The 21850-nt window shown below is 41.9% G+C and overlaps 1 protein-coding gene across 1 annotated transcript; it reads left to right on the forward strand.

The window, feature by feature from the left end:
• Positions 1-1743: 1743 nt before the first annotated feature.
• On the forward strand, positions 1744-21574 carry Caf1-105 (chromatin assembly factor 1, p105 subunit). Its single transcript, XM_080284043.1, has 11 exons — positions 1744-1892; positions 3095-3227; positions 4481-4699; positions 5189-5285; positions 8043-8142; positions 12071-12231; positions 14356-14455; positions 14829-14998; positions 15575-15916; positions 17021-17120; positions 21368-21574. The coding sequence occupies exons 1-11, from the start codon at positions 1767-1769 to the stop codon at positions 21572-21574; spliced, it is 1755 nt and encodes a 584-aa protein (XP_080140169.1). The 5' UTR covers positions 1744-1766.
• Positions 21575-21850: the final 276 nt, after the last annotated feature.

Genomic DNA, 21850 nt, shown 5'->3' on the forward strand with positions numbered 1-21850 from the left:
ATGTAACGGTTGATTGTTATTTTAATATTAATTTGAACGGTAAATGAGGCCCTGCACGCCACAAGGGGCAAGCGCCATGCCAGCTGAAACCTGTTAATTTATTTTCCACTTGCTGCTCTCTCAAACATTACCCTGTGACTGCACAAAGTCGCTTTGCTCATTTCTGATTAGTGCAGTAAGGGTGAAAGTCTGAAGTGAGAAAAGCGACTTTGTGCAGTCATATGGTAGTGCTAGAGGGAACAGCTGGTGGAAAAAGACAGATTTCAGATGGTATGGCACTTTTGCTCCTTGTGGCGTGCAGGGCCTCAAACGTGAACGACAGTGACACAAGAGATTCAAGCTGTTTTTCTTACAGACCTACGTTCTCAAGGGAAATAATTTTAGTACTGTACTAGAAACATCCCAGGGGTATAACTTTAGAAGTAACCAACGTTACCGATTTTCATTATATTACATCCCTGAACAATTCTAACTAAGACTTACCTTTTAAGCCTAGTTTGAGTTGGGGGAGCGAATTTTGTAGGGTTAGTCATGTAGTGATAAGAAACAGGGAAGAATAATAGTAAAAAAAAACATTGGTTACTTCTAAAAATTTACCAGCTATTATTTTACAAGTGGACAATATGCAGTTTTGGAATTTTAGCACCATTATCGTATAGTATAGTCCCTAAGGATCACAAATAACCCCCATTACCCCATTTGGAAATTGCTTATTACTCCCCTAAGATAGGTTAGGTATGTTGGGTTTGGTTTGGTTAGTTTTATTGTGTTCAGTGAGGGGCATTTCCGACAAAAATGAAGGTCAGAAACATTCGAATCGCATCAAAAACTGCCAGAAAAATATATTGCACTACCTGGGGGGTGTATTGTCCACTTGTAAAAATTTACCAGAAGCCTAATGGGTAGCGCTGAAAGCTAATTGGGGGGCTTCACCCTCCAAATCCCCCAGTGCCTACCCAACAGTGCAAACTAAAATGTGCAATATGTAAAACTTGCATCAAAACAGTATATTGTGTGCAGAGTTTGTTAATCATGGCACAATCATCACATGACTGTGTGATGGCAAAGGTAGGTGTGATCATAAAGCAAATCTTTATATAAATCATGCATCCATTAAACTAGAGGGCAGAGGCCCCCCAAGGGAGGAATCACTCCAGCTGTGAGCTGATACATATCTAGCAGTATTCGGAATGTGACCTTGACCTACTTTCACCAATTTTGAATTTGTCTGAGATATTCATCCCAACTACACACCTGCAAAATTTTGTGATGATATCTTGAGCAGTTGCGAAGTTATAGTGCTAACAGACAGACAGACAACCTGAAAACAATGCCAGCTTTGCTATCACAGCTAGTAAATACAATACAGGTTAGTATAAAAGCGCATGGGAATTAAATTAAATCACCTCAGAGTCCATAAAGTATTAGATTTGCACAGTATTACATACACTAATGGAACCTCCTATCTACAAACCTATTTAAAAAGACCAATATGAACATTAATCTACAAAAAACAGTAAAGGATTATGTCAACACTTTAGTCCAAAAGGAACTTTGGAAGTACTGCATCATTGTAGTACATAATTAATAATCGAACTTCATTGACACTGCTGCATATTTTTTTTTTTTTTTTTTTTTTTTTTTTTTTTTTTTTAAAGCAAAAGCTTGATGATTTTTTTCAGTTAAGGGCAATCCCTACCAAAGGGTTCTGGTAATGTTTCATTATAATTTGATTGCAGTTGTAACCCTTGTGTGAGTAAGGAGCCATGAAGTGTACCATCCCAGAAATTTCTTGGCACAACCGTGACCCAGTTTTGGCAGTGGACATCCAGCCCGACACACAGGATGGTGTGTGTCGTCTTGCCACTGCCGGCACAGACACACATGTGGTGGTAGGTTACTTTCTGGCCCTGGTGCTCTTTCACAACCTTGGTAGCTGATCTGCTGTACCAGTGCTAGAGAGGGACTCCTTCATGTGGTGGCACTGATATAATCAGGTGGCTCAGCTGCCTGGTTAAACAAGCATCTCTGAGCTACATTAAGTTGTAAATATACCCTTCCCAGTCCCCCCAAAGGATTTTCAATTGCAGGAGCAGGGCAGTCAGGGGGTTTGCATTGGTACCTCTCAGGGTAGCTACCCACTTGGCCTCCCCCCCCCCCCTTTTTTTTTCTCCATAGTCTAACTCCCCCTATTTTAATTTTCTTTAATATGGGCCAGAATAGTTATTTCTGTTTAAACTTGCATTTTTTTAATCTGTTGATTAAATTTACAAATTACATAAGCACTGTAAATGAATACAGTATTATAAAAAAATGTAATCATTATTACAGTATTTAATTTTAGACACTGAAAAGTTTGTTGCACATAAAGTTAAATTTTATAAAGTATTTTCTTAGAAGTGACTTGTTGAAAATGGCATACAGTAATATGCAGGGTGTGTACTGTAATACATTATCATTGTACAGTACTGTATTTCTCAACATTTTATGGCACTTATTGTACAGTACTCTATTACAAAAAATTTACAACAACCAATGAGTCTAAATTTTAGAAACTAATCAAACACTGTATTTCATAACTGTTTTTGTTTCTTGCAGTAAACACATCAACATCATCTATAAATAATACACACAGTGGATTGATATTCATAACTAAGCATACATGCTGTATAGTAAAGTATTTTCATCACCAAAACCTGGGATTTGCCTTTTTTTTTTTTTTTTTTTTTTTTTTTAATAATATGAATAAGAACCAGGTTGAAAAAAAAAAAGAAGAAGTCAGTTTAAGCTTGCAGTCTTCTGGGTTCATGTTCCACTTGAGCCTAAATTAATGCTGCTTGGATATGTGCTGTAGCACAGTATTGTGAAAACAGTAAGTCCCCTGTATAGAGCTGGATCACCACTTATGTAATTGTAAGAAGCAAACATTGCAGCACCTAAGCAAAAATGCTTATTAAGATGAGGGGTGCTTGCGTTGAGTAGAAACACGAGGTACAGTACTTGGAGATTCTTTGGTTAGGGCTGCCTCTCACAGGATATAACATCAGCTAATAGATAGATAGGTAGATCAAATATACAATTGGTGTATTGACAGATCTGGCAGTTGCGGGTGTTGGACAACGGTGGTGTGAGTGTGGAGGCACTAAGTGACCTCACCCGTCACACCCGCGCTGTAAATACCATCCGATTTTCACCCAATGGAGAGTTCCTTGCTTCAGCCGATGATGGTGAGGTCCCTCTGGATATTATTTCTATCTTCATCATCATCATCTTTGGTGCCTTTGCTCTCTCCTGGGAATCCCTGAATGGAATGGTCATGACAGTTGCCTTGAGGTTTCTTTAATTTCACACACCTCTCCTTCATTATCTCAAACATTCCTCTTCCACTTCTTTCTGTTTCACCAAGATAATGCTCCACTTTTTTTTTTTAATATAGTAATGATTACTGGTAACCATTTACAGTCACATAAGGTTCCTCCTGGGCTGAATAAAATCATGCAGCTGTAGCAAAAGTTATGATTAAAATTGTCATTGTAGTGAATGAGTTATTAGAGGTTGTTTTTAATCCCTTCATTCAAGGAAGTTACCCATCAGCTTAATGAAATCTAATTGTGGTTGCATAAATAATAGGCTAGTGAAAAATTATCATTGTCTTGTTATAAAAAAAGACACAAGGTAGGTCAGTGGATGTTGGAGTGGCCCTAATGAGAGAAGGCAGTGTTTGGAAACTTCCTGTACTGTTGTTTGCAGTTGATACTAAAATGTTAACCCGTGGATTGCGAGCCACAGCTCAGGCTGTGCTGGCCGTGCATCACCGCTAACTACTCCACCCCTACACAAAGTTACACATGGTGCTACCCTCTTTCCAGGGTATCACCCTTCCCCTTGTACACATTTATGGTTACAATGATGATTGAATTAATTCTAAGACTTCTGTGACTCAGCTGAATGAATTCATTTGGCACTACTTGGATTAGAGTATTAAAGCTGTCCTAGTCATGAGAGGGTTTGTGTGTATCACTGCAGTATTGTTGGTGTTACTCCCAATAATACTGTAATGAGACTGTTTTATCCCCCTCAGTCTGATGATGCGTTTTTAGTTTGATTCTCGCCATCTCTAGTCAGTTTTACTCGGCTTTTGGGTGACTTTGAACTGGAGCGGTTAGGTACAGTCTTCATTACCTCTCCACTGCAAGAATTCTGCTTAAATCTGAATAAAATGGTCTGTAGGTACAGTAGGAATAACAAATAATTTAAATGTCACCAGGTTGAAAGGGTTAAATAAGGAGTGACTGAGGACGTCCACTCCTGGCAGAGGATGTTTTGATCCTCTTGTTTCATCAGTAGGGAGAGTGTAGGGGAATATTTGTGGAGTTATCCAGTAAAAAAAATAATAATAATAACAAAAATAATATGAAATAGATGCCCCAGGCTCAGTGGACTAAACTGAGACAAACTATTACACCTTTTCTCCTGGCAGAGGGTGCGGTGATCCTCTGGCGTCGTCAGGAGGGGGACTGTGGGGGGTTGTTTGAGGAGGGAGGCAGTGAGGGGGGTGAGAATAAGGAGCACTGGGGTGTGGCCAAGGTGTTACGTGGCCACCTCGAGGATGTCTATGATCTTGCCTGGTCTCGCTGCTCACAGTTCCTCATCTCTGGCTCCGTTGACAACACTGCCATACTCTGGGACATTGCTAAAGGTATGCTGCTCTTAATCATCAATGTTTTCATCATTGTCTTAGTCCTCTTCTACCTCATCATCCTGACCTTGTTTCCCACCTAAACCATACTCTGGGACATTGCTAAAGGTATGCTGCTTTAAATCATCATTGTTGTTATTTATAATTCTCTGATTCCTCTTCCTCTTCTTCATCATCCTGAACTTGTTTCCCACCTAAGGGTGGAGTGAGATAGGGTCCAGAAAACAAGTGAAGAGAAAGTACTGAAGTGGGTGAACACTCAACATCATGCTCATCCATACAAATCTGGTACTTCACAAGCTGTATTCTTATGTGCTTTAAGCCTTCAGCACCTCGTCCTAAGTTATATACTGTATTTATTTTGTGTGGTACACTTCATAATCATCTAGCATGTTCATTATATGACTACCAGTGAAGTATATATAGGATACTGTAATATAAATTTTACCCATTGTCTGGCACTGTTTAATGAACCATAAACTTTTACAGGGAAAAGCACAGCTCTGCTAAGTGAACACAAAGGTTTTGTGCAGGGTGTCTCTTGGGACCCACTGGGATACTATGTGGCAACACTCTGCTCAGACAGGTTTGCTTTGTCGCATTTACTGTACATGTGCTCTACTCTGCACTCTAATTTGACGTAAAATTATAATTTCTGTATTTTGAATACAGTAAAACCTCCATATAACGGACTTCAGTAAACCGGAATTCGCTTTTATCGGACTTGAGGAGCTACCGGACTAAATTCCTATATACCGGAAAAAGTCTGATAAAGCCAGAAGCAGTCCGGACTGCCTGACCACTTCAGCTATGTTCACCACAATGCGGTAAATAAAAGACATGTTTATCAATGTAAGGTACAGTATTATTATATATATTATACCATTTGTTTAATGTTGTGAAGTTATAACACAGTACAGTACCGCAGTGGTAGTCAAAACAGTTTAAAAACCGTTCATGTGATCCGGACTAACGTCTGATATACTGTATCGGAAAAAGTCCGGGTTAGCAGTGGGAAGTCTGGATGTTGCTTTTATCGGAATTTCCCTTTTTTCGGAATGGCTTGGGCCCCAATTAGTATGTTATAGTGAGGTCTTACTGTACAGTAATCCCTTTAAGACCCAGATGCCCAAGTCTCATACATTTTGGGCTTGGGTCCTTGGACACCAAAAATGGCCAAAAAACATCAAAATGGAAAAAAAAAGTCAATATGTGTTCATCCCTACCGGTACTTTAAATTCGCCGCGCAGTGACGAACAGCTGTGTTTTGGCGCGTAGTAAAGCCCCCCTGCATCTTCCCCTCCCCAGTTCCAGTTTACCTTCTGTCGTGACTTTACTCTTGTCGCCATGGCTGTCACGTGCTCATTTTTGTGAATAAAGAGGGAACAAACTGCAATACCTCGCCACTAGACCACATGGGAATTTACAGTATTGTGCAGTGTTAAGAAATTAGAATTCAGAGTGCAAAGGATTAAGTGCAGAGTGCATCACTGGCATGTTGCAATTGGCATGGTGCAAGTAAGAACAGAATGTGCAGTGTTAAACAATTATAATTCACAATGCAAAGGATTAAGTGCAGCACAACACAGGATTACTGTACTTGCTTCAAGTGCACCTCCACCACTGTTAGAGCCTTAGAGGAGGTGCATTAATCTTTGTACCCTGTACACTGCTAAATATATTCCATACTCACATCTAATTTCTCATTCTCTGGTTCCTTTTCATTTATTTCATGATTTCTGTCCCTTATTTGTGTGCGTAGGGTCTTAAATAAATGCTGTGCATGTCCAGTAGTGAGTTATTTAGGTGGCTTTCAAAGTTGGGTTGGGGGTCTATAAGTACCTGTCCAGGGGCATTTTCCCCAAGTCCTGGACATGCCTTGGCTCTATTATGACGGATCTTGGAGGGATTACTGAGTTTTGTTGTTGGATTAAACTAAAATATGATGCCAGTTAGAAAGAAGTGTTGTGGAAGAGATGCAGAACCATAGCAATGTTCTGGCACTGAACTATGTGAATTAAGCTATAAAAAGACAAAAATATGGGTCAAGTTAAGGTGTAAAAACTATACCTTGACTTAAGTTGTCCTTCCTTGCACTGTCTTACCCTCTGTCATTGTGTTACATACATTACACTGTGCTGTTCCACACGACATTACCTTAAAACAGGTTCCTTGAGGGAAGTATATTGCCTTACTTTGTGTTATGCCTTACACTCTTCCATTAAGTGAGGGAAATACCCATACCTTGCTTTACCTCATTGTTGCATACATTATTACGATGCATTCATATCATATTGTATCGTTTATAAAGGCCCCAGCATGCTTACATGCACTGGCCTTAGTCACCTATCGACAGCTGTCCACGCTGCTTGATCTTTGGCAGCCTCTGTATTCAGTCCCTTATCCTTAAGGTCCACTCTGTGAACCCATCCCAAGGCTTTGTAGGTGTACCTCGTGCAGCCCTACTCACAGTGTTCACACTTCTCACCTTCTGCACCCAATTGTCATCCTCTGTCCTCTTAACATGCCCAAACTATCTCAATCTTCCCCTTGTCATCACAACAAATACATTCAAGTCCCATCCTTCCTCTCAACACTTCTGTCGCAATCCTAGCCCCCCCTCCCCCAGGCCTTGCGTTCAAAGACGCTCTGCACATCCAACTAATCATTGTCATTTCTGTACATTTGAGCCTACAAATATCCTCTTCTTTACTGCCAAGGTCTCACTGTCATACAGCATTACACTCCTAAGACATGGCGCATTCATTCGTTCGTTCATTTTTTATGTCTCCAACAAGCTTGCATGCATCAGCCTGAGTCGCCTGATGGCAGCTTTCCATGCCGCTCGATCTCTGTTAGCTTCCCTGTTCAGTCCCATATCTCTGAGGTCACACTCAGTGACCTAGTTCCAGGTCTTTTTCGGTCAGCCTCTCGCAACCCTACCCCTAACATTAACACTTCTCACTTTCTGCAAACAGTTATCATCCCCTATCCTCTCCACTTGCCCAAACCATTTCAATGTACCTCTCCTCATCACAGCACCAATACACTCCAGTTCTATCCCACCCCTCAACTCTTGCATCATAAACATTACATTACATTAGGGTAATACCTGTACATTACCTTACCATGCTATTAAAGGAATAATAGTTGTACAGTAGAAAATGGACCATCTTTACCTCTACATTATATACCTTACCTTGTCATTAAAGGAATACTGTAATAGTTGTACAGTAGAAAATGGGTCATCTTTAACTAGCTTTAGCCATTGATATCAAAGGTACCCTTTACAGTTCTATCCTACCCAGTACTTAGCATTTCTGACCTTGTTTATCTCCCCCAGATGCTGCCGAATCTACAGCATAACCAACAAGAAGATAGTAAACAAGATCTACAAGGCCTCCCTCCCCACACTTGATGAGAAAGAAAATATTACTGAAAAGGTGTGCCATTATTTTCTCTTTAGAATTATTGTTTGAAATTATTAATAATTTCAGTTGTTAATAGGACTTCAGGGCTTGAATGGTGGAGTACAGAGGGTGGATAGGATACAAAATAATGTGATTCATGAAAGATGTGGAGTGAGGAAGTCAGTGGACACCAGAATCGAGGAGAGTGTACTGAGATGGTATGATCATGTGGAGAGAATGGATAACAATAGAGTAGTGAAAAAGGTATATCTGAGTTAATTTGAAGGAGGGAGGAGGTGAGGTAGGCCAAGGAGGAGGTGGAGAGATATGGTGGATGGGTGTGTGAGGAAGAGAGGTTTGGAAGTCGGTGAGGCTAGGGAACTGACAAGAGATCGAGCTGGCTGGATGAATATTGTAAGGAGAACTGCATGATCAGGGATTTGGCACCCCTTTTTAACATAGCAGCGTCCAGATTGACTAAGTCGGATACGTTTATGTGAAGCTACAGAATGTGGTGAATGTTTTTGGCATATATGATAGAGCCATGATTCCGGGGGCTTGAATGATGAGTGAATGGAAGCGTGGGCCGGTGTGGCTCATTGGATTGGACAAATTTGGGCTGTCTGGACATTGCTACTTCTCACCTTACCCTAGGGTGGGAAAGAAGGTCCGAATGATGATGATGATGATGAATGGTGAGTGAATGGAGGTGTGGCTAATTCAGTTGGGTAAATTTTGGTTAGTACGGTATATTGTTCTGTCAGGTTTTTTCTGGCTCTCCAGACCCTACCTCATCCCATCTTGAGGTGGGAGAGGAGGTCTGGATGATGGTCACAATTATGATGATGGTGATTATGATGATGATATGATAATGATCATCATCATCATCATCTTTTCCTTACTCCATGTTAGTGTCTGACTCTGGGTTAGGCTGATGAAGATAATGTTTGTATTCCACATAGCATAGAAGGCTTTGTAGCATCTTAGCAGTTTAATCTGCTTAGTACACATAATCATTCTCTTACGAGTTTACCATTGTTATATCAAGGTGCTGAAGAGGAATGCCTTCACATGGTGGCATCAGTACTATTGGGTGGCCCCACTGCCCAGTTATATAAATGTTCCTCAATCTCCTCCATATCCCCCAAAAGGAGGATGGTGGACTATAGAAGATTGGCACACCTTGCAGTCCACTGGGTTCATGTCTAGATAAGGCTGGGTTTGCAACTACTCTACTACTGCTAATGTCAGTACGGGCATAGGTAACATCAGTAACATACAAGAAGATATAGAGGTGTAATGTACAGAATAAATGGCTAAAGAAGTCTTTATATCTATCTATAGCCAGATGCCATAATCCTGTAAGGGATGTCCACAAAAAAAAAAATCGCTTCCATGTCTCCCTATCCCCTGCCAGATACCTCTGTGCTTATCCCTCCATCCCTGTTTACCTCACTCACCCAGAGTCATCTACTCAGGCTCTCACTCTTCATCCTCAGCACATGGCCAGACCATCTCAAAATATTTCTTTTAATACTTTCAGTCATCCATATCAGCACCTCAGCCCTCCTTTACATCTTCATTTGTCTCTCTATCCATGTGAGTGCACATGCTTCTCTCAGATAACTCATTTCCACAGCTCTCATCCTTCACCAGTCCTTCCAGTGGGTTCCAAGCTTCTTTTCCATATGTTGTGCTAGTGTTTTGACACTAATCCCTGCATTATTATTGGAACAGTCTCCCTTTGTTACCCAGTTTACTTGCCTGGTTGTGAAGTTGTCAGAACACCGTAATTGGAGTAATGGCCTTGTATAGGCTCCATTTCCATGAGGTGACAGGAGGTTCTTTGATCTTACAATGCCATCAAGAGGAGTAGGCTGGTCATCTGCTTTTAACCCCTTCATTCCAGTGGCATATTTCTCATTATATTCTTGCTGCTTTAAGACAGTTTTATTGCCCTTAGGATTGGTTTTACAGATTGGAGGAATTAGATATAATAGAGTACCTGTATTGCCTTCATTAACCTCTTCAGTATGATAACTTCCCAGGTTGATGAAAATGGCCTGGGAGTGGAGAGTAAAAAAAAAAAAAAACCATCACTGGAAGTTGTGAGTGCAATGAAGAAAGTCAAAATGGGGAAAACCCCTGGAATTGATGGAGTGTGTGGTGAAATGCTGAAGCATGGAGGAGAGATAGTAGTAGAATGGATGTGCAGATTGGCTTGGGGGGAAGGTAAAGTCCCAGATGATGGGAAGTCAGGTATAATTATACCCCTGTACCAAGGAAAAGGGGAAAAAGAAGTGTGTGGTAATCACAGGGGCATTTGTCTCCAAAGGGTAATAGGAAAAGTATGTGGTAGGATACTTATTGACAGAGTTAGAGAAATAACAGAGGAATTAGTTGGAGAAGAACAGGGAGGTTTTAGGAAGGGAAGAGGTTGTGTGGATCAAATATTCATTCTTAGGTCTTTAGTGGAAAAGTTTCTAGAGAAGGGAAAGAAGTTATACGCAGCTTTCGTGGAGTTGGAGAAAGCATATGACAGGGTGAATAGACAAGGATTGTGGAAAGTATTAAGAATATATGGAGTAGATGGGAGGTTGCTGAATGCCATGAAGAGTATGTATGAGGGTGCCAAGGCTGCAGTGCGTGTGGAAAGTGAACTGAGTGAATTTTTCTGTTTGAAGGTTGGATTGAATCAGGGATGTGTTATGTCTCAATGGTTGTTCAGTCTGTACGTGGATGGGGTTATAAAAGAGATACAAGGTGGGGCAGTGGATGCTGGAGCAGCCCTATTGAGAGAGGGCAGTGTGTTTAAACTCCTTGTACTGTTGTTTGCAGATGATACTGTGTTGTTAAGTGAAGACAGAGGGGAACTGCAGGGCTTGGTGAATGAGTTTGGGAGAGTGTGTAAGAAACGGACTCTAAAGGTGAATTTAGGGAAGAGTAAAGTTATGATCTTCGAGAGAAATGAAGTCAGTGAATGTACAGTGAGGCTGGATGAGAAGGAAATGGAAATGGAAAATGTGAGTGCATTTAAGTGGAGGGATGGAGTTGAGAGGTATATGAGGGAGGGGGGGGGTGAGTTGGGGGGAGGGGAGTCAAATGGTGGGTGACAGAGTGACTTGGAGGCGTTTTGTCTGCGGCCACCCTTTGCGGGATTAGGGCGTCGGGCTATAGATAGATAGATATAGATTTAAGTACTTGGGTAGTTTGATAAGTAAGGATGGAAACATAGAGGGTGAAGTGCTTGAAAGGGTACAACAAAGAAGAAAGGTTGCTGGTTCTTTGAAAGCAGTGATAAGAAAGAGGGAAGTGAGCATGGAAGTGAAAAAGTTACTGCATGATATTATTGTGATACCAACTCTGACGTATGGAAGTGAAGCTTGGACCATGTTGGAGGGACACAAGTCAAGAGTGAGGGTGGTGGAAATACATTATTTGAGAGTAGCATGTGGAGTCACATGGAAAGACAGACTGATAAATAAGGAAGTGAAGGAGCATTGTGCTGTGGATGTGGATGTAATAAGAAGTGTCAGGAGAAACACGCTGAGGTGGTTTGGCCATGTGAAGAGGATGGAGAGTGAAAGACTGATGAGGAGAGTGTATGTGAGTGAGGTGGAAGAGGGAGGGGGAGGCCAAGGATGAGATGAAGGGATGGAGTGGGGATGTGGGCTCGTTGCCTTTGGTTCCTTCTTCCTCATATTTATAAAAAAAAAGAAAAAAAGGGGGGGGGTGAGCTGGGAGCAGGGCAGTGAAATGGGAGGGGACAGGGCGACGTGGAGGCAATTTGTTTGGGGCCATCCCTTATGGAATTAAGGCATCTGGCAGTAGATAGATAGATAGATAGATCACTAGATTCAAGGGATTAAGTGTATTGGACCACAGTATTGTATCCTCAAGACTGTACACTTTGAAGAAGGGAAAACTTGAATGTGTGTTACCATCACTGTTAATGTTTCAGCCAACTCGCCTATTTTACGATGATACACTTAAGTCATTCTGCCGCCGCCTATCATTCTCACCTGATGGGGAGTTGTTGCTGACACCCTCTGGTATCCTGGAGAATGAAGCAGCACCCACCACCAATGGAACCTATGTCTTCACCAGGAATAACATGAACAAGTAAGTGATGCACACTTTGTAAATTATGTGCATACATATACAGTAAACCTCACTTATCCACTGTAATTCAGCCAAGTCCTCTGCTGAATAACATGAAATGCCAGATATTGCATAGTACCTCCCGCTCAACTCAACAGTTGGCTTTGAGTGGGATATTGTGTTTTTATCCGTCTTGATCTTCTATCCTAAAAACTTTCCCATCAGTAAATGATGAAATATAAGCTTAAAATACAATAAAATAATGATACAGTACAGTAATACTGCACCGGTTGGCTACCGATTATGAGCCAGGTGATCTGCCTCAATGCTGGCTATTGCATAGCCCGTCCCGTTTCAGTGCCAGACATTGCTTTAATAGAGCCTAGCCAGCAGCTCCGGATAGTGCATTGAGCTGGATATTGCCATGACAGATAACTGAGAGTTTACTGTATGGTAGATCACTGATTCACAGCTTGGGGGGTGCATCACCCTAGGGGGACATGAGGAATCAGAAAAAATAGTTGGTTGTTTGAACAGTGTGTGTGTGTGTGTGTGTGTGTGTCACGATGAACTGTTGATTTGTGTTTGTATCACAATGAGTTATTGATGTCTGTGTGTATCATGATGAACTAATGATGTATATTCAATACTGTATTCATATTCTGTCTGTTTTGGCCTTCAAAACACATTTTTCTTTAATAAGTAGATTTCTTTACTTCATGTCTGTCGCCTGGTCATCTGCTTGCCTTTTTTCTAATAAGGTTGTTTTGAAGACAGGTCAAACCATCCATCCATCCATCCGTCATGCAATCCTATGCTGCCCCATAAGGAACGTAGGAGCCCCGGGCTAGGCAAGTTGGTCCTAACATTTAAGATAAGAGTGACCAGCCTCACTCATCCCTGAGCGTCAGCACGTGACCAATAAACCCCAACCACCCCTCGGATATAAACCTACACTGGCTTAATCCGATAGGAGCACCTTAATTACCCGCTAAACCACCGGGCGTCATAATTTAGTTATATGGTTACCATCCACCGTAGTAAATGGTTTCCTGGTGTACAGGAAACCATTTGGCATGCCACTCAGTGTAGAGTCACCCACAGGCAGAAGGAAAAGGAAAGAGTGAAGGAAAGAAAGACAGAAGAGGGAGTGTAAAGTCACCCATAGGCAGATGGAAGGGGATAGAATGAAGGAAAGAAAGACAGAAGAGGAAGGAAGGAAGAGAGGAAAGGGCAGACACCCAAAGCAACACCACATTGAGTGAGTGGATGGTGAATGCCCCTACCTACACCTCTCTCAGATCAAACCCCTGTTAAAATATACAGTGAAGGTCTCTCAACCTCCCTCTGTCCCTCAGAAAGGGGTATAATGAATTCCAGAAGGGCTGATGCATACTGTATTCAGCTGGATTAATGTCCACTTGAACCAGCAGCAAATATAAGTATAATAATTCTGAAATAAGTTTTCAGAGTCAGATATTGGCAGGAAGCAGGTGGTGGGTGGTGAATATGTTGACCAAGGCTAGGGGCACTTGTGAATATGTGAACCAAGGCTAAGAGAAGCATGGCCCCAAAAAAGTTGCGAACCAGTGCAATAGACTGTACATATCAATCTCTCTCTCTCTCTCTCTCTAAGATATTATGTCTCTAGGGTTTCATTTGTCTCTCTCTTAGGAAAGAGCACCTCAACTTTGTTGGCCTTCATCCTCACAATCCAATACACCACACTGACTTGCAATGAGAATAGTCAGATCTTGACTGATCTAATTGGGATGCAAATCAGAGAAGAGAAACCTTCATTGGAGTGCCTACATTCTGTTGTGCTGTAGGAGGTTACATCTTGCAACACAAGTGCAGGGCTATGAAGTTCCCATATGCATTACTAGTGCCTTTACAAGGAACGGAGGTTTTCATCCCATTTGTCAACATTTGCTACATGTAAGAAATCTCAGGATATTGTTAGTACTGGCTTTACCCCTTTTCCAGGGATATGTTTATTTGATATCAGATTTTAACATCTAGATGATACCAGTATGTGTTACTTTGCTGGTCATTTACCCTTAAATGTTTTGGACTTCTATAGCCTAGCCTGAGGTCTTTACACCTTAAAATGTATTGGCTGTTAACTGTAATTGTTTTTTCCAGGCCGGCGCTGTATCTTCCAACCAAGGATAAGTATACTCTTGCTGTCAGATTCTGTCCCATCCTCTTCCAGCTCAGACACAACCCTTACACCTCACTAGAGGTTAGTATTATATTTGTCATTTTAACTTGCCCTAAAAGTGCTATCTCTGCATCTTGAATGTCTAGCTGTAAGAATAGATAAACTCAAGTCACAAAGATGAGCTAAGGAAAACATGTAGACCCATAACATTGTCTTTTCTGTTACCGAGCTATGTAAAAGAAGTTGTAAAAGGCTTGGTTGAATGAAAGTCCTATTTATGAGGTAGGAATGAGTCTCTTTGGTTACTACAGTACTTAAGTCAGTTCTCCTGGATGAGTACATTTGGACTTCATCTGAACTCTAATCTGAGTACACATGACCATCAAATGAGCTGAAAGTGGCTAGGGATTTTTGTTAGGTTGGAATAAATACACTGTTACAACCCCATAAATAGGGTGCAAGTCATGAGGAGTGGGAGGAACAAGCCAACCTGTTCCAGTTGCCGTACCGGATGATCTTTGCAGTGGCCACACAGAATGCAGTGCTGCTGTATGACACACAGCAGCCTGTACCTTTTGCCAAGCTGTCCAACATCCACTACACCCGCCTCAGTGACATTGCATGGTGAGAGAACACACATTTTGTATAACTGGAAATTTTTAAATCAGTGATGATGATGGACCAATCCTAAGATAAATTAGTGTGACAGTACGGTAATAGGAATATAAATGTCACTTCAATATTTTCATGTCTACAAGTGGTTAACCCCTTCAGTCATAGGAAATCATTTATATATTTTTTCCTACAGTCATAGGAAATCATTTATATATTTCCGGACGGGAGAAACTTTGAACTAGGAGGGTTAGATAATGCTTTCACTGTCCCCTTCATTTCAAGAGATCTTGTGTAAGATGAATAAAATCAACTGGAGGTAGCACAAGAATGTGATTGTTGCATCAGGCTCATGTGAGCATGAACCCAGTGGACAGTAGGCTGAAGTTGCCCTGCTCCTGCAGTCCATTTTCCTCCTCTCAGGGAATAGGAAGAAAGTTGAGGGACATTTGCATAACTGGGCAGCTATGTTGCCTGGTTGTACTGGTGCCATCTTGTGAAGGCATTTATCTGCAGCACAAGCACAAGAATAAACCTGACTCATCACATGACTCTAGGGTTTAAGTAGAATTCACTTTTGCATGGCAGGTCATCGGATGGAAGCCTGTTAGTGGTGTCCTCAACCGACGGGTATTGTTCTCTGGTGTCCTTCTCACCAGGGGAGCTGGGGGAGGTGTATCAGAGCAAGCCAGGGGAGGACCAGCACATTGCCACACTCACACACCAGGGAACACCCACCAAGGACATGGAGGCAGCAGAGAGGGATGCAAGCAAGAAAGTGTTGGCAGTAGAGAAGGAGGCAGGCAAGGAAGAGGAGAAGTCAGAGAGGGAGGCAGACAAAGAAGCTAAGAGCAAAACAGACCAAGAAATATCAGTACCTGTAGAAGACACACCCCAAAAACCTCTGGTCATCAGGAGGGACGGGGAAGGGTATGTTATACATTTTGGAAATTATACACAAACCCTTCGAAGCCCCCCTTCCCCCCCCCACCTCACTCCCCCTTTTATTACCCGTGTTGCAAAATGAGCGGAGTGGTAATGTTTTTAGTTGTGAGGTTGACTGGCTGGCTTTGTTTGTGTGTGTTTTTCATTTAGAATTGCGTCAAATCAGAAATGGAGGTGCAAAATTATGTGCCGAGGAAAAACTTTACAGCTACGAGATGGCTTTTATAGAAGCAACATCCAGACAGCTCAAGTTTGTCCAGTCCAATGGGCCACACTTCCTTTCACTCATCATTCAAGCCCCCAGAATCCTGGCTCTATTTGATATGCCAAAAGCATTCACCACATTATTAATGTTTTTTGTGGTAGGTGGGGGCACTCACCATCCACTCACTCAATGTACTGCTGCTCTCAGGTGTCTGCCCTTTCCTTTCCTCCCTCCATTCCTTCCTTCCTCATCTGTCTTTCTTTACTTCATTCCTTCCACGTCCTTCTGCCTATGGGTGACTTTACATTCCCTCTTTTGTCTTTCTTTCCTTCATTCTTTCCTCTTCCTTCTGCCTGTGGGTGACTCAACACTTGAGTGACAAACCAAATGGTTTCCTGTACACCAAGAAATCATTTATTACGCTGGGTGGTAATCATAAAACCAAATTATGGCACTTGGTGGTTTAGTGGGTAATCACAGCACTCCAATTGGATTGAGCTGGTGAAGGTTTATATCCAAGGGGTGGTTGGGGTTATTGCTCATGTAATGCTACTCAGAAATGAGTGAGGCTGGTCACTCTCATCTAATGTCAGGACCAACTTGCCTAGCCCCGGGCTCCTACACTCCTCATGGGGCAACGTAGGATTGGATGATGGATGGATTATTATTACTGCTGTTATTGTTGATATTATTTCTCTTACTTTTTTTTTTTTTCTACCTCACACCATAAAAGGGTGGGAAAAGAAGTATGGATGATGATGATGACTTATATTATAATTATTATTATTAATTATTATAATTTTCATTGCTATTATTATTGTTATTATTAGTTGTTGTTGTGTTGGTGTCATTACAGTATTATTATTCTATTATTATAATTCCAGGAGTAAACCGGGGAAACGAGTGGCATTGATCACACTCTCAGGACCCGGGCACAAGGAAGAAGATTGTGGCATGACTGATTCACCCCAGTCACGATCACAGGTCAGTCAGCCCTTTCATGGTCAGGACAACTCTTGTATTTCATTCCGGTTAACATTAGGGAGCCTTATTCAGCAGAGTGTGAGTTATAGGAAGCTGAGAGTGTATCATTAACCCTCTTATTGTCAAGCAACTTGAGTATTTTATTTTAGCTAGGGCCAGGTAATTTTATTCCATTGAGAAGTGTGTGTGTGTGTGTGTGTGTGTGTGTGTGTGTGTGTGTGTGTGTGTGTGTGTGTGTGCATGCTTACAAGTGTATGCATGCAGGCAAGAAGGAACCAAAGGGTAGAAGCCTGCAAGATTGTTCTCTCCAAGAAAAAATAAAAATAACATAACAGAGAGCCAAATTTAAGATCTGTTTGAGATGCCTGGTATTGTATTATGGCTAATGACAGACAGTTTTATTCAGCAAAGAGTGAGTTATAGGATCCTGATAGCACTGAGGTGCTTTGTCTGTTTGAGCCATTATGGTGAGTACGCTTGCCATAATTCATGCACCACTATGAAGTCATCTTCTGGTCTTTCATGCTTACTACTGCCTTTGGCCTCACATTCTTATACTTTCTTTTAGTCACTAGTAATATCTATTGCTCTATTCATATCTTTTTATATCATCATCCAATCCTATGTTGCCCTATGAGGAGCATACAAGCCCGGGGCTAAGCAAGTTGGTTCTGATAGTTAAGATGAGAGTGACCAGCCTAACTCATCCCTAAGTGGCATTACATGAGCAGTAAACCCCAACTGTCCCATGGATATAAACCTGCACCAGCTCAGTCCAATTGGAGTGCCCCAATTACCTACTAGGCCACTAGGCGCCATAATTTGGTTAAATTGTTACCACCCAGCATAGTAAATGGTTTACTGATGTACAGGAAACCATTTGGAAGGAGGAGAGGAAAGGGCAGACACCCAAAGCAGCACTACATCGAGTGATTGGGTGGTGAGCGCCCTCACCTAGAGCCACCTGGTTATATTAGTTCCACCACAGGAATGCATCTCCTCTCCAGCATCCAGTAGAGTTGTTATGGTGGCAGCTGAGAGGCTTAGAAATTTTTTGTTGTAGCCACCCTGTAGACTTGGGGGCTAGGTGTAAGGGGATGTAATTATGAAGTATCTTAGTCATTCCATAAGATAGACAAGCCTCCATACCAGATTACCATCATCAGAAATGTTTTGCTTTTCATATTGTTTAATTTTTTATATTGTTGCCAGGTATTGATAATAATTTAATTTGATATTGTTTACTTGAAAAGGTTATGTTAGCTGTATGTGTGAAGACAAAAGAATAAACAAACAATGGTATGCACAACTAATTCTTAAGAATGTTTGTAAATATAGAACCAGCCAATAGATATGTAGATAGACTGACAGAAAGAGCACTCAGACTAATGCTTTCACATTAACATAGCAGAGATTTTTGTCCTTTTCCAGACTATTTCCCAAACCTGGATGGAAAAATAAGACAAAAATGCAATTCTCTATCCCTTTTATGGCACTCCTTTGCGACTAGCACTATGTTCTTGTGTTAATTTCTTGCTTTCAGCATTCATGATAGAGAGAGAGCAAGTTTAAGTAAAAAGTGAATTTATATCGTTTTGGTGTCTTTCTTTCCTTCATTCTTTCCTCGTCCTTCTGCTCACAGGTGACTTTACACTCCCTCTTTTGTCTTTCCTTCCTTCATTCTATCTTGTTCCTTCTGCCTATGGGTGACTCTACAGGGAGTGACAAGCCAAATGGTTTCCTGTACACCAGGAAACCATTTACTACACTGGTTGGTAACCATATAACCAAAGTTTGGCGCCTGGTGGTTTAGTGGGTAATTACAGTGCTCCAATCGGATTGAACCGGTGAAGGTTTATATCCAAGGAGTGGTTGGGGTTTATTGCTCATGTAATGCCACTCAGGGATGAGTGAGGCTAGTCACTTTCATCTTAAATGTCTGGACCAACTTGACTAGCCCCAGACTTCTACGCTCCTCATGGGGCAACGTAGAATTGGATGATGGATGGATGGAATCATCAATTAAGACAGAGAGATGGAGGTGGAAGATTAGGTGAAACAGATGTTTAAGGCAGACATCACCACTGCTGCCAGTAGATAGGGTGATGGATAAAAAAGTCATCATCATCATCATCTCCATTGCCATGTTCTCTCCTGGGAGCCCCTGAACAGATAGCCAACTCGAATTCTTCCCGCTCCTTCTGGTACCTTGCCAAAAACCTTTCTAACAACTTTACCTCATCATCCTTCCCTCCTCTTTTCTACTCTGATGGTTCTGTAGTTATTTCTTCTACTGATAAAGCAGATCTCTTCGCACAAACTTTCTCCTCCAATTCTACCTTAGACGATTCCGGTGCTGTTCCTCCACCACTTCCTGCCTCTGACTTCCTCCTGGCTGACATTAAAATTTCTTCAGCTGATGTATTTCTGCCATCACTGGCCTCAATACTAACAAGGCATATGGGCCTGATGGAGTCCCTCCTGTTGTTCTCAAGAACTGTGCTTCTGTGCTTACACCCTGCCTAGGCAAACTCTTTTGCCTTTGTCTGTCAACTTGTACCTTTCCTTCTTGCTCGAAGTTTGCTCTCATTCAGTCAGTCCCAAAGAAGGGTGACCACTCCCAACCCTCCAACTATCGTCCAGTTGCTTTAATGTCCTGTATTTCAAAAGTTTTCGAGTCAATTCTCAATAGAAAAATTTTAAGGCATCTTTCCAATCACAACCTCCTTTCTGATTGTCAGTACGGGTTCCGTCAGGGACACTCCACTTGTGATCTTCTCACCTACCTTTCAGACCCCTGGTCATCCTCCTTTCGGGACTTTGGCGAAAGCTTTGCCATTGCACTTGACATCTCAAAGGTTTTCGATCGAGTCTGGCATAAATCTTTAATTTCCAAACTGCCCTCTTACGGTTTCTATCCCTCTATCTGTGTCTTCATCGCTAACTTCCTTTCTGGTCGTTCTATAGCCGCTGTTGTAGATGGCCATCGTTCTTCTCCTAGATCTATCAACAGTGGTGTTCCCTCAGGGCTCTGTCCTATCACCAACTCTCTTCCTTCTATTCATCAATGACCTTCTAAGCTATACATCTAATCTTGTCCACTCATACGCTGATGACTCCACCCTTCACCTTTCCATTCGGTTCCCGCAATGCCCATCTCAGCAGTTACTTCAACAAACAAGGGATGAGGCTATGGCACACCTAATGTCTGACTTGGCTCGTATCTCTGACTGGGGTAAAAATAATCTTGTTTGTAATGCATCAAAGACTCAGTTCTTACACCTATCAACCCGTCAAAATCTTCCACAGGTATACCTACTATTGTTTAATAATATTCAGCTTAATCCTGCATCATCCTTGAACATGCTTGAGGTTTCATTTACTCAGGACTTATCTTGGAAAGATCATATTACATCTCTTGTAAAATCTGCTTCCAAGAGACTGGGTGTGCTAAGCCGACTCCATTCTTTCTTTACCCCTGCACAATTGTTGACTCTATACAGGGGTTTTATCTGCCCCTGTGTGGAGTACAACTCTCATGTGTGGGGAGGCTCCCCACACACAGCTCTTCTCAATAGGGTGGAGTCAAAGGCTTTTCGTCTCATTAACTCTCCTCCTCTTACTGACTCCCTTCAACCTCTGTCGCTTCGCCGCACTGTTTCATCTTTATCTCTTTTCTATCGCTACTTCAATGGTCACTGCTCCCCTGAACTGTCTGCATGCATTCCTCCACCTCTACGACGGGTGTGTAGCACCCGTCTAGCAGCAAACTCTCATCCCTTTTCTGTCCAACTCTCTAATGCAAGAGTTAACTGTTACTCCCAGTCTTTCATTTATGCAACAGGTCAACTCTGGAACTGTCTCCCTCTGTCTGTATTTCCTGCTGCCTGTGATCTCCAGTCTTTCAAATGCAGTGTGTCCAGGCATCTCGAAATGAATGGATCTTTAATTTGGCTTTCTCTTGTATTTTGTTTTTCTCTTGGAGAGAACTCTTACTGCGGGCTCATGGCCTTTGGTTCCTTCTTCCTCGCCTTTAAAAAAAAAAAAAAAAAAAAAAAAAAAAAAAAAAAAAAGACAGAAACAACTCTAGGCTGCCTTATCCTCGCACGTTTCTAACTCTCAGACACTTCTCTTCCATTTCCTTTTTCTTTGACCATTACAGCATTTCATACTGCTCCACTCTTCCAAATTTCATGCCGTAAGGTCTGCCACTACTCATACTAATTTATATCTTGATCACAAACCAGGAAGGAGAGATGGAAGTGGAGGATGAGGTGAAGCAGAGGTTTGAGACGGAGACTATTACCTCCCCAAGCAGGGCCCCCTCCCCCTCTCAAACTTCCATGCAGGACTCCTCGCTCTCTCGCACCCCAAACCGAATTCCTCGACGTGTCCCACTCATCACCCTCTCAAGCCCCAAGGGAAAGAAGAACAACATTGGGGATCTCAGATAGGAGTGCTGTACTGAAGTGTTGGGATATATTTTATAAATATACAGGCAGTCTTTGTTACAAGTCAGAGTATGCTCCTGAATATTGGGGGGGGGGGGGAGCCTTACATCTGGTACAGTTGTTATTTTTGCTTAACCCTTGTCTGTCTGGCTGAACTGACCTGTTAACCACAGTTAAGCAACTGCTTCTATGGGGCTGGCCTACTGGTACAGTACATACACCGTGTAGGGATCAGGCATCCCCTTCCAGTAGACAGCACCTCACCAGAGTCCATCCCAT

This window comes from Coenobita brevimanus, chromosome 100 (assembly GCF_032717465.1).
Source record: "Coenobita brevimanus isolate Jiangsu-jjx chromosome 100, ASM3271746v2, whole genome shotgun sequence".
NCBI lineage: Eukaryota > Metazoa > Arthropoda > Malacostraca > Decapoda > Coenobitidae > Coenobita > Coenobita brevimanus.